General features: G+C 46.9%; 1 protein-coding gene across 1 annotated transcript; it reads left to right on the top strand.

Moving 5' to 3' along the window:
* The first annotated feature begins 2,635 nt into the window (after positions 1-2,635).
* Positions 2,636-8,808, top strand: aoc1 (amine oxidase copper containing 1). Its single transcript, XM_066716006.1, has 5 exons — positions 2,636-2,762; positions 3,782-5,317; positions 6,185-6,473; positions 7,019-7,151; positions 7,550-8,808. The coding sequence occupies exons 2-5, from the start codon at positions 3,784-3,786 to the stop codon at positions 7,817-7,819; spliced, it is 2,226 nt and encodes a 741-aa protein (XP_066572103.1). The 5' UTR covers positions 2,636-2,762; positions 3,782-3,783; the 3' UTR covers positions 7,820-8,808.
* Positions 8,809-12,842: the final 4,034 nt, after the last annotated feature.

The raw sequence follows: 12,842 nt of genomic DNA, 5'->3' as shown, positions 1-12,842 counted from the left end.
TGTGTTGTGAGAATATAATAATTCCTGTTAAATATGTGGGCTAAGTCATTGCCCCACAAATTAATAATGATCTCATTGACCCTGATGCACAAAGGTCCCAGAAAACATCTGATAAACCATTTACTGATGAATTAGTTAACATGAGTAAGCACTGATCATGTAAATATAAATATTTTCCATTATGTTAACGAAGGTATTTCATGTCATTTCATAAGATCATTATATTTGTCGTGGACAATCTGGTGACTATTTTCACAACTCTTAGGATTAACAAACATCTAAATTAGTCATGTTTATTCATGACAACTAAGTCATTTTTTCACGTTAGTCACTGCCTCCGAATATTCAGACATGAAGGAAGACAAACCTATACATGAATTCATGCAGTCGTTAATTCATTAGTTACCATTAACAATTACTTTTCATGCCTTGTTGACACATTAGTTACTGTTTGTTAATGTTAACTAACATATTACTTAATGTCTGATTATTGTAAAGTGTTTTTCAGTACATTTATAATGAAGGAGCTGAAAACTCTTGAGATGATGGCAACCTCTTTTGACCGGTTTTTGTTTTTGACAGTTTTGTACTGGATTGCTGAAATTGTTATTAAAACAAGATTTTTTTTTTTTCATTGGAATTATTTTACATACATTATGCTGGAATTACACTAATATATAATGTACATGTTTTATGTCATTTTAACATCGCGATCAATCGTGATTAATTAGTGAAAATTTGAGATTAATCACAATTTTGAATAATAATAATTTGACAGCCCTAATATATATATATATATATATATATATATATATATATATATATATATATATATATATATATATATATATAATGCACCATATTGTTTTCTGGGTAAAGTTTTATTGCAGTTCATATTTCAGTTCAAATTCTCCATTGTTTTCCACCATTGCTGGTGAAGTTTAGAGAATCTACTCTCAAGATACACGTGCACACAGAGTACAAATGGAGGATATGTCAGAGGCACGTTTTAAGCAGAGAGCTGTTAAGGGAGGTGTTGATGGTGATCCACAGACGTCTCACACATGCTGTTTGGAGAAGATACTGTGTCAGGATGCTGTATGGGGCACCATTTCCAATCAATGATGATGTGTAGACGGTGTTTCATCTCTCGCTGCATCAATGGGATGAAGCTCTCATTTGCGATGGTTTAATGGCACTGCTGTGTAAGAAATGTAATGTGTAAGGAATCCACAAGACCGTGGAGAATCAAGAAGATTTTTATAAGAACATAAGAACGTAAGAAATTTTACAAACGGCAGGAGGCCATTTGTTCGATCGTTCTCGTTTGGTGTCCATTAATAACTGAGTGATCCAAGGATGCTATCCAGTCTATTTTTAAATGTTCCCAAATTGTCAGCTTCTACCACATCACTAGGGAGTTTGCTCAGATTGTGACGCCTCTGTGTGTGAAGAAGTGTCTCCTGTTTTCCATTTTGAATGCCTTGAAGCCCAATTTCCATTTGTGTCCCCGGGTGCGTGTGTCCCTGCTGATCTGGAAAAGCTCCTCTGGTTTGATGTGGTCAATGCCTTTCATGATTTTGAAGACTTGGATCAAGTCCCCACGTAGTCTCCTCTGTTCCAGGGTGAAAAGGTTCAGGTCCTCAGTCTCTCAGTAGGACATTCCCTTCGGACCTGGAATAAGTCTGGTTGCTCTCCTCTGAACTGCCTCTAGAGCAGCGATATCTTTCTTGAAGTGTGGAGCCCAGAACTGTCCACAGTATCCAGATGAGCTCTATTCCTCCCATAGTGTAATTATAGTGGACATGTTTGTTACCTGCATGTATTACATTGCACATTGAATTTCATCTGCCAAGTGTCGGCCCACAACTGAATATTATCTAAGTCCCTATGAATAGCCTGTGCTGTCGAGATTGTATCTGCTTAGCCACCTATTTTAGTATCATCTGCAATTTGACAATCTCACTCCAGTTAGAAGCGACTCCTGTAATCGACACCCTCTGTTTCCTATACATCAACATCATTGCTGTAACTCTCTAGAACAACAGGAAGGTTCATTATCAATATAGCCATGTTTCATTCTCATTCTCATTCTCATTCTCTGAAAGTGTAAAGACAAGGAAATCAGATGTTTTGAGAACTGAATGTCTCTGCCTGCTACAGACTTCAAGAAACAGACAGAAAGGCAGAGGCACACATGTATGAGCCAAAATGACAAAAAGTACAATCTAGTTGCTGATCAATACTAGAAATTCTGACACACTCTGGCGCAAATGTGTTGAATGTAATGCAGACAATGTGGAAACAAACATAGAGACATCATCGCTAACTATTACTGGGAGCATAACATTTGGGGTGACCCTCATATCTATGCACTCTGGGTAGCGCAGTGTTGCAGAGGAGCACAGTAGAAGGATCTGATACTCTGTGAAGGGGCTGGGAGTCTGTGGTGCCAACCTTGGCAACATCAGCATTGCCCTTCTCTTCTCGGAAGCACATGCACACAACCAGTAAATCATTAATCTAGCACTGATATTTTATAGAAAAAAATAATAATGACAGGGTGTGTGCCAATCAGATCCACCCCTTGTTAATGACAGAGAAAGACAGAGGTAATGAAAAGCAGCTGGTCTTCTGGTCATTAGTCAGTGTCAGAGCAGGAGTGGGACAGACACACAAATATCCACTGGGATTTTACAGAAGGAACCTCAGTCAGCCAGACCACCGACAGCTCGGAAACACAAGACCTGTAGTAACAATCAGTAAGTCATTTGTCTTATTACCTACCTGTTTGTCTTCAGGAATCAGCAAAGAGTATGAATTGTGTATAAAGTTTCTAAATCATGTTTCTAGGCATGACCACTGCTTGAATAATATTGTTAATTCTTACTATAAAATGTGTGGAATATACTTAAACTGAACTCCTACCTCAACACCAAAACATGTACAGGCCTTGCTTGGTCTTAAAATAAAGAGCATTAGCTAAAACAACTATTGGACTATTGGCATTTCACACGCAATGCAATATTAACATTTGGTAAGACAATTATTAAAACTATCCTGCACTAACAAGGCCATCAGGCACCCCAGGATTCCAAGGAAACCGCAGCCAGAGCAGAATCAAGCTAAATCCAGAGCTAAAGAGACAAATGTTTGCAGATGAACCCATACCTTAACTACAAAACAATAATACAATATTTCATCCCACCCTTTATATTCAAATTGTAGAACAGAAATTGGCCCAACACACTAACAAAATCTACCACAAGAAACTTTGAATTGATAAGTTTCAAATACATTACCGTAAAAGAACACCTGGCTTGTTTGGTATCAACTGTAAGGTCATGCTTTGGGGGACTTGAACATGTAATTGATAGAATTACAACTCGAAACTATAGAGAGTTATACACTCTAGATAACATTTGTACCATTGTCACATTCCTCAAAGCCATCACACCTCCAATACACATCCTACAGGAAACAAAAGAGAGGAATGGCAAGGACTCATCGATTTGAATTTCAGTTTGATTACCCTCAACCTGACCAATCACAAGTCTGGAGGGAAAGTATTTATTTGTCTGAAACCTATTAACACAGAAAGTTATATCTAGCTATTCTGAGTGGAACAACCTGGGAGTGAAAACCCCCAGGAATAGAAATCCAGGGAGATTGAAAGGAACCGAAGTGGAAAACCAGAAAGGAATCAGAACCAGAACTTCTCCAGAAAAACCTGTAAGGTTCTAACTCATTCTAACCTCCTCTCCTCTCCATCTCCCCGCAGCGATGTGGCACTGGTACTTGCTCACGCTGGCTGTCCTGGGAGCATCAGCCTCGGTCAGCCCAGAGCAGCTGGCTCACAGCGGGGCCTCCATGTTTGCTGACCTGAAGCCCCAAGAGATGCGAGCGGTGCGTGACCTGCTGATGTCCTCCCCCGTGCTGCGCCTCTCCCCCGCCACGAGCACCAGCCTGCGGAAGAACAGCATCCTGCTCATGGAGCTGCACGTGCCCAGGAAGCACGAGGCCCTGAGGGCGCTGGACCGTGGCCAGGCCAGGCCCCCTCGTCAGGCCAGGGTTGTGGTGCAGTTCGGGGACCAGGCTCAGCCCAACATCACAGAGTTCCTGGTGGGACCCCTACCCAATCCCACCGGCTTTACTCACCGGACCTTCAAGAGAAACCAGCTCATCAAGTTTGAATCGCGGCCCATGTGCTCGGTGGAGTACGCACACCTCGGCGCCCTGCTGGAGCGGATCACCAGGAAGGCACACCAGCTGCTGCTGGAGAGCACCGGCTTCTCCTTCAACAACTGCACCGACCGCTGCCTGACCTTCTCGGACATTGCGCCCCGCGGGCTGGGCTCCGGTGAGAGGAGGTCCTGGATAATTCTGCAGAAATTCGTGGAGGGCTACTTCATCCACCCGGTTGGCTTGGAGATCCTCATCAACCACCAGTCCCTGGACCCAGCAGAGTGGCAGGTGGAGAAGGTGTGGTACAACGAGCAGTACTTCGACAGCATGGAGGAGCTGGTGGAGCTATACAACTCAGACCGGCTGCGCAAGATGAAGCTTCCTGAGCATGACGACAATGAGCTGTACTCCACCTACGTGCCTCGTGGGCAGAGCAACACACGCTCTAACATCCATGGGCCCAAGCTGGTGGAGCCACAGGGCCCCCGCTACCGCGTGGACGGCAACTTCGTGAGGTACGCTGGCTGGTCCTTTGCCTTCCGCGTGCGCTCATCCGCTGGGATGCAGCTGTTCGATCTGCGTTTCAATGGCGAGAGGGTAGCCTACGAGATCAGCCTGCAGGAGGCCATCGCCTTCTATGCCGGGCACACACCAGCAGCCATGCAGACCAAGTACATTGATGCCGGCTGGGCCATGGGCACCTCGGACTATGAGCTGGCACCCGGTATCGACTGTCCTGAGATCGCCACCTTCCTGGACCTGTACCACTACTACGACACGGACAAACCTGTGCGCTACAAGAACGCTCTCTGCATCTTCGAGATGACCACGGCCATGCCCCTGAGGAGACACTTCAACAGCAACTTCTCAGGCGGCTACAACTTCTACGGCGGCCTGGAGAACCATGTGCTGGTGATCAGAACCACCTCCACCGTCTACAACTATGACTACATCTGGGACTTCCTCTTCTACCAGAATGGAGTGGTGGAGTCCAAGGTGAGCGCAACTGGCTACATCCATGCCACCTTCTTCACTCCCGAGGGGCTCCACTACGGCAACCGAGTGTACAGCTACGTGCTGGGCAACATGCACACCCACCTCATCCACTACAAGGTCGACCTGGACATAGCAGGTAAGACTACACCTGAACATGTCCACTGATGTGTCAGCTACTGTCTCATTAGAAACACTGCAACCTAAGCCACAGAAGAGCGCTAACAGACGTTGAAGTGGGTGAGGTTGTGTTGCACCCCTCTCTGCAGTGTGGCCACTCGGTGCGCTCGCTGAGGGGGCTTCTGTGTGTCTTATTTACCCACTGTAATCACCAAGCCTCCCATCCATCATTGGCCAGTGGTGCCCCATTCCTTACCTCTATTTGATAGTTTGGGTTAGTATGAGTTAGTAGGCCTTTACAGAACATTTATTTTTATAAAAATCAAAAGATGTACCCAGAGACATCTTCTAGATTGTATGTCATCAGTCTGCTATAGGTACCTGCTGTCCAGCTGCATTTACTGCTGAAAGCACCTTCCCCAACACAGCAGCTTCGGAGAGGTAAAACCAGCACAATTCCGACACACGCTCTGTGGTTGAGAGATGTGAATGCTGATGCTGATTAAACTGATACCTATTGAAGAAAAAGAAAACCCCCGAGAGGCGGGAGACATCACATAGACCAGTCACGCTGCTTCTCTAAAAGTGAACAAAATAAATGATAGGATTCTTTTTTAATTCAGTAGCATTTGTTGATTGTTTTATTTTTTAATATAAATATAACAGGTGGTATGTTTTATGAATACAGTACTGTGCAGTTTTAATCCAGATGCAATCAATACTTCCCCACAATAAGTTCTTGCATTATCACTAGGCCACTGTATTTCTTTTGCCTGACATACAGTTTCACAAACCAAGGCACACAAGGCGCAGGGCCCTAGTGATAATTCATATTTCTCAGGGCTGGAGAGCTGTGTTCTGATCTTTGTGTCTGTGTGTCTTCCAGGCCGCAGGAACAGCTTCGAGACCCTGAGCCTGAAGTACGAGAACATCACCAACCCCTGGAGCCCTGGGCACGTGGTGGTCCAGTCGCGGCTGCAGCGCACTCAGCACCGCACCGAGAGGAGCGCCGCCTTCCGCTTCGGCAAGAGATTCCCGCGATACCTGCACTTCTACAACCCCGAGCAGAAGAACAAATGGGGCCACCAGCGCGGCTACCGCATCCAGTACAACTCCCACGCCCACAGCGTCCTGCCACGCGGCTGGCAGGAGGAGAACGGCATCAGCTGGTCCAGGTGAGACCCGAGCAGACCTCATGTACCCTACTGCTTCAATTAAACTAATGAATAAGGGTTTAAGCAGTGACTGAGCCGTCTCTGACATTCACACTGAAGTGCAGAGGTATTAGCACCCCGCTCGGCTCTGTCAGTCACTCTCTGGTGTCTGGTCTGGCAGCCATACATGAGCCGTCACAGGAAGGACAGATTGGGCATTGACTTAAGATAAACCGAACAATCAGTTGGCATGATTATAATCACTGTCCCTCACCTGCCTTTGAGCCTGGTTTTATATCGTTGCGTATATCATATCCACCCACAGGGGGACCATTCCCTGCGGAACAGCGTCCCAGTCTGTCCGTCCATTGACCCCAATGGGCTCTGCCCCAGAGGTAACCCCGAGGGCTTCCAGTCAGCTGCCAATAAGATATTTGAACAATAAACCAGGTCCTTTACATTCATCAATTAAACTAGGCAGATAACTGTCACTTCTCACTACTGTCCCAAACCCACCGGTTCCCTCACCTGCCCTGTATGCTGATGGTCCCCCTCTGGCTGTGCAGGTATGCATTAGCAGTGACGAGACACAAGGACGATGAGATGACCAGCAGCAGCATCTACACCCAGAACGACCCCTGGGAGCCCACAGTCTCCTTTGAGGACTACATCCGTAACAACGAGGACATCGAGAAGCAAGTAAGCACTGGGCCCACTTATGGAAAGCATGCTGTGCACTGACACCACCTCAACACTGCTGCACAGAGTGCTGTGCACTGACACCCCCTCAGCACTGACACACAGAGCGCTGTGCACAGACACCCCCTCAGCACTGACACACAGAGCGCTGTGCACAGACACCCCCTCAGCACTAACACACAGAGCGCTGAGCACTGACACACAGAGCGCTGTGCACGGACACCCCCTCAGCACTAACACACAGAGCGCTGAGCACTGACACCACCTCAGCACTGACACACAGTTGTGCTGCTGATCACTGACTGAGTGCACTCCGACTTGCAAACTGTAAAATGTAAAGCAGACACCCTCAGTCCTACTCTGATGCACTACCTCAATGACACGCTGGCTTTCTGCAGGACCTGGTGGCCTGGGTGACGGTGGGTTTCCTGCACATCCCACACTCGGAGGACATCCCCAACACGGCGACGCCTGGCAATGCGGTGGGCTTCTTCCTTCGGCCCTTCAATTTCTTCAACGAGGACCCATCCCTGGCGTCCCGCAGCACTGTCATCATGCGCCAGCGCAAGGAGGGCAGTCCCCAGGTGCAGCGCTGGACCCCCGAGGTGGTGGGCCACTGCGTCTCCTACAGGCCCTTCCAGTACGACGGCACTTATAATTCAGACTGACCACCTCTCCCTGCCCCCATTGATGCCCAGGCCTCCCCAGACTCCACGATTCTCAAAGTTCTCCAGCTCCGTGGGGGCGGTTCCTTCCCTTTATAAACCACTGCTTCCAGTGAGAACCCCCTCCCCCAGTTCTACATACTCAACACTGTACTGAGCAGCATAACAGCATCAACAGAAGCACAGGGCAACAGATCCACTGCTGTAAAAGCAGCTGCTCTGCTATGCCAGGTCTGTTCATCAGAGCACAATCAAATGCTGTGTGAGATGTTGATTTTATGCTACAGATTGCAAGCTTCTTTCTTTCTTTGCCGGGGCATGAGGGCTGCCTCTGAGGAGCCCTAGGGGTCCCGGGCCACGATGCAGTGTCCCTGCCCAGCCTGACCCCAGTCACACTGCCAGACACACAGGGATGGCTGTGTGCCGTTTGCCACGGTGCCCCCCAGCCCAGCAGTGTGTTTGGCAGCTGTTCTTCCCTGGACACTCCGTGATCCTCTGTGCTTCACATCTCTAAAGCTCCATTTATGTCCCCAGTATCTGTTCTCCTTCTGGTTTTACATATAAAGATAAATCATATATAAATGAAGAATGAATGAGAACCGTAGTGGCCCCCTGTGCAGGTATTGTGTCGCAATGCTGTTATAAAACTCTGATTGGAAACTCTGAGGCTCCGATACATTGGCTGAAGTGACAGTAGCTCGAACAACTGGACATTGACAAGCTCTGAGATTTCAGAGATTCCTAAACACCATCATTGATTTGACATTAGAGACTCATGACAGGTGGCCTCTCGTGCAGGAGTCCAGTTCCCCGCGACCAGTGGAGAGACCAGGGAGACGAGCTGAAAGGCCCTGCACTCTGGAGGGGGTCCCTGTATCTTAGTTTCACTGATATGCCTTCTCACTGCTCATCTCTGTCCCCTCTGATGCTTTTATCTCTTGTCAAGTATTTAATGACACAGTGCCTAAATAAAATACTCAGTTTCTTACTGATGTGAGATCTATCATTTTTGTATCATTATTATGCAACTATGCAACTGTGTTTGTGTGTCTGTGTGTATGTGTAAGAGGAGAACAGGTGAGCACAGCCTCTCTACTGGGAGAACATCACCCTGAAAAAAAGCAGTGACAGAGACCAGGTGCATAGTTGTTGAGCAGGTGGAGGGGTGTGTAGTTGTTTAGCGGGTGGAGGGGCTAGTAGTTGTTGAGCGGGTGGAGAGGCGTGTAGTTTTTGAGCTTGTGGAGCCGTGCGTAGCTGCTGAGCAGGTGGAGAGGTGTGTAGTTGCTGAGCGGTTGGAGGGGTCTGTAGTTGTTGAGAGGGTGGAGGGGCGTGTAGTTGTTGAGTGGGTGGAGGGGTGTGTAGTTGTTGAGTAGGTGGAGGGGGGTGTAGTTGTTGAGTGGGTGGAGGGGCGTGTAGTTGTTGAGTGGGTGGAGGGGCGTGCAGTTGTTGAGAGGGTGGAGGGGCGTGTACTTGTTGAGTGGGTGGAGGGGCGTGCAGTTGTTGAGTGGGTGGAGTGGTGTGTTGTTGTTGAGCATCGGGTCTACCCCAGTGGGGTCAATAGATGGATAGACTGGGACGCTGTTCTGCAGGGAATGGCCCTTCTGTGGGTGGATATAATATACACAGTGATATAAAACACCATCCAGGCAGGTGAGGGACAGTGATTATCAGATCCCAAGCATACATTGTTTGACACCCGTGAGATTTTGACCATGTGAGAGCGTGAGGCCCCCCTCAATCAATCCATTGCTCCCATGGCTCAGTAAACATCACACCTCAAGTCTAGGAGGCGGGGGCCTTGTTTGCATTCTACTTAATCAGAGACATTGTGAATTGAGGGCTTGTGTAAACCCACCAACCCACTACTTCCACTTTTGTACCAAATGGCCCCAGACCACAGGGGTTAATTCAGACGGATTCAATGGACACGTATATCCCGTTTCCAACAGAACGTTCCCAACTTACTTGATCGAGGCTTTAATAGGTTTTGATTTGCCTCACTTACATCATATAATACATCACGTATAACTCATTTTCCTTACATTTAAAATATGTTAATTCGGTCATAAGGACACTATTAGAAGAGGACATAGAAGTATAAGAACTGCGTAGTGACTGAGGTTGAGGAGTTTGACGGGGAGTGAGGCAGCAGCAGGGTGTGGCAAAAACTGAGCTGTGTGTGTCTCTGTGCCATGACACCCTCCCTCCAGACCCTTTCAAACCAGCCGTGGTTCCGGGATATTATTACAAAGCACAACCCCCCTGTTTTCTCTGTCTCTCCTACACATCAAATGAAACACAAACTTTCACAACATGACAATTGTATCTTTTGTTGTGAAGTTAACACTTCCATACACTCACACAGCGGGGGCAGGGCCTGTTTGCTCAGGCTGTGTTCAGAGTGAGAAAGGATTGCGGCCGAGTCGAGCTCAGTGGGGGAAGGACACGCTCTGATCCCAGAGTCCTGCTTCCCAGGATGTCTGTGCAGCCACAGATGTCTGTGGCGGCGGATTACCGCGGCTCTGAGGGGCCACAGTTGTGCAGGATTTAAACCACAACACAAGAAGAATTCAGAGTTCAAGTGTAGATATATACCATGTCTACAGGATAGCTTGAAGTCAGAATAATGTCAGGTATTCAAACCTGTAGTTCAGTCAGTGCAGGAAATGTGTGTCACAATCTGTAAAGGCAACGAGCAGCCAGTCTGTAAGAGGTCAACAGAACGGGCTGATATCCCTGTCCTGTTATGTCCGTGCTCGGGGCCCAGGCCCTGGAAACAGAATCCCAGAAGCTGCTTCCTGCCCTATTACTGTCAATCAATCATTCCATCACTCTTCATTCAATATAGCGCCCTTTGTTAAGGAATTGCCATGGTGTGCTTTACAGAAACAATGTAGACAAAGTAGAGAATATCTGGAAAACTAGCCTGTGGGAGTCCAAGGGCTGGCGGCTGCCTCCCACCCAGGATAAAAGCATCAGGATTGTGTCTGTGTGCTTCATTGCAGAACAAACGGGTTGTACAGTGTGGACAGAAAGCTGAGGTTAACCATTCAGGGCCCAGAACCAGGAGTCCGGCCTCTGTGATCTCGGGTCAGTATCTGGTCCTTGGTTCTCTCAGGACTGTCAGCACATACTGCTTAGCATTTGTACTCCAGCGCTGTCCAAACTCACCGGTGTCTTGTGAGCATCTCCAGAGTGTGTAGTATTCAGGCAGGTGTAAATCTTCTCAGTTCAGAGAGCCTCCTGGAGGCCGACGCTCCCTCTGAGACACGGCGGCTCAGGAGAGGCCTCAGAAGAGCCGTGGAAACAGGATCAGGAAAGAGTGAATGCACTGATCTCACGGAATACAGCACACAGCACTGTGCTCATATGGCACTCGTGGCCTGGAACATCAGCACTTGAACACAGGCACTTTGTGGCACAATGTTACAATGGTTTACAGCCAGTCAGCCGGGAGATCAGTCCGCCACACGTCCCAACCTGAGGACCGGGACCGGGGCTCCTACTCTGCCCGGTGAGGAATACCGGAACACAAAATATTCAACTTTGATCCTTTGTTGATGACTGGCCATGAAGAACACATTGTTTCCACTTCCCACTAAACCCAGAGACACAGAAGACAGAAAGGCTGACACTAGACAGATCATATTCAATTTCTCATCCTCATCCTCTACTGATTGAAGTTTCCATTGCTTGTATCACTTTAAATGAATTTCAGGACGCTATCCCTATGAATTCTTGTTCTCATTATTAAATGGTTTAAGAATCACGCTGGTGTGATTTCAGTCTCTAAGGAACCGTTCCACATCAGAGAAGTAATCCGATGCCACAGTAATCCGCAGCAGGACAGCTGCACTGGGAAGCAGGACTCTAGGATCAGAGCGTGTCCGGCCCCCGCTGACCTCGGCTCAGCCACAGAAACCACCTGAGCAAACAGGGCAGCTCCCACTGCGTAATATTAAACTACAGAGAGGCAGGTCATAGTGTGTGTGTGTGTTAGTCACCTGTGTGCCCATGGACAGCAGTGCTGTGTGTGTGTGTGTGTGTGTGTGTGCGTGTGTGTGTGTGTGTGTGTGTGAGTGAGTGTGTGCGTGTGTGTGTCTGTGTGTGCCGGGTAGCTGCTGATGGAGTAGTATTCTTATTATGATGTATTTTTTCCCTGGGCACATGGGTAACACACACACACACACACACACACACAAGCACACACACACACTGGTACCAAGCCCAGCACCACGGGGGACAATGCCCCTTCAGTTGGAATATTGTGCCCCCTCAGTTGTGTGTCTCTATTCTGATCTACAATTTGTCCCCTCAGTCATTCCCACCTGATTTGTTGCATTGATGATAGAGAAATAGAATAACATCAAACCATACATTTTCAGGGTCACACAGCACATTAATATTAATATTATTCTTAGGATTCACAAGTAAAACAAAGACTGTGAAATAATTCACAATTGGTCTTGTATGTGTGAGAGTTGGTTTGAGAAGTCAGCTGTTGTGGTTGGGGAGATACAGCTCTTTTCATCATGTCAGGTAGCACGAGTCGAATAGCAAACTGATATCATACTTCAAGCTAACTTTACCGTGGTGTCCAAGCAAACAGCAAATAGTAGCGAGTGAGTAGTGAACTGAAAGAGTGTGTACCTGCATCTAAGCCCATACGGAAAGGAAATATATTGCAATATATTATAAAAATATGTGGGCATATCATTCAATATAATGTAAAATAAATTCAGTTCAAAATAGATTTTCCTAAATTATATCTAAAATACATTTAAGAATATATTTACATCAATATATTTCACAAAATGTTTTTGTAATTTTTACAAAATATAGTTCACCAAATATATTATTTCCAATTTCAATAATACATATTTAACATTGCATTGTAGTGAAATGCCTGAGTCTCAAATTCAGTTGTTGGAGGTATGTATTGTCTACTAGCTATTGTCTGTACAAGTATCACATAACTCAAAATATTTAATATGTAACTAGCCTGGTTAGACTGGGCTCAGCCGGG

This window comes from Amia ocellicauda, chromosome 2 (genome assembly GCF_036373705.1).
Source record: "Amia ocellicauda isolate fAmiCal2 chromosome 2, fAmiCal2.hap1, whole genome shotgun sequence".
Classification (NCBI taxonomy): Eukaryota; Metazoa; Chordata; class Actinopteri; order Amiiformes; family Amiidae; genus Amia; species Amia ocellicauda.
The sequence above is the reverse complement of the archived record's forward strand: the minus strand, read 5'-3'. Positions and strand labels throughout refer to the sequence as shown.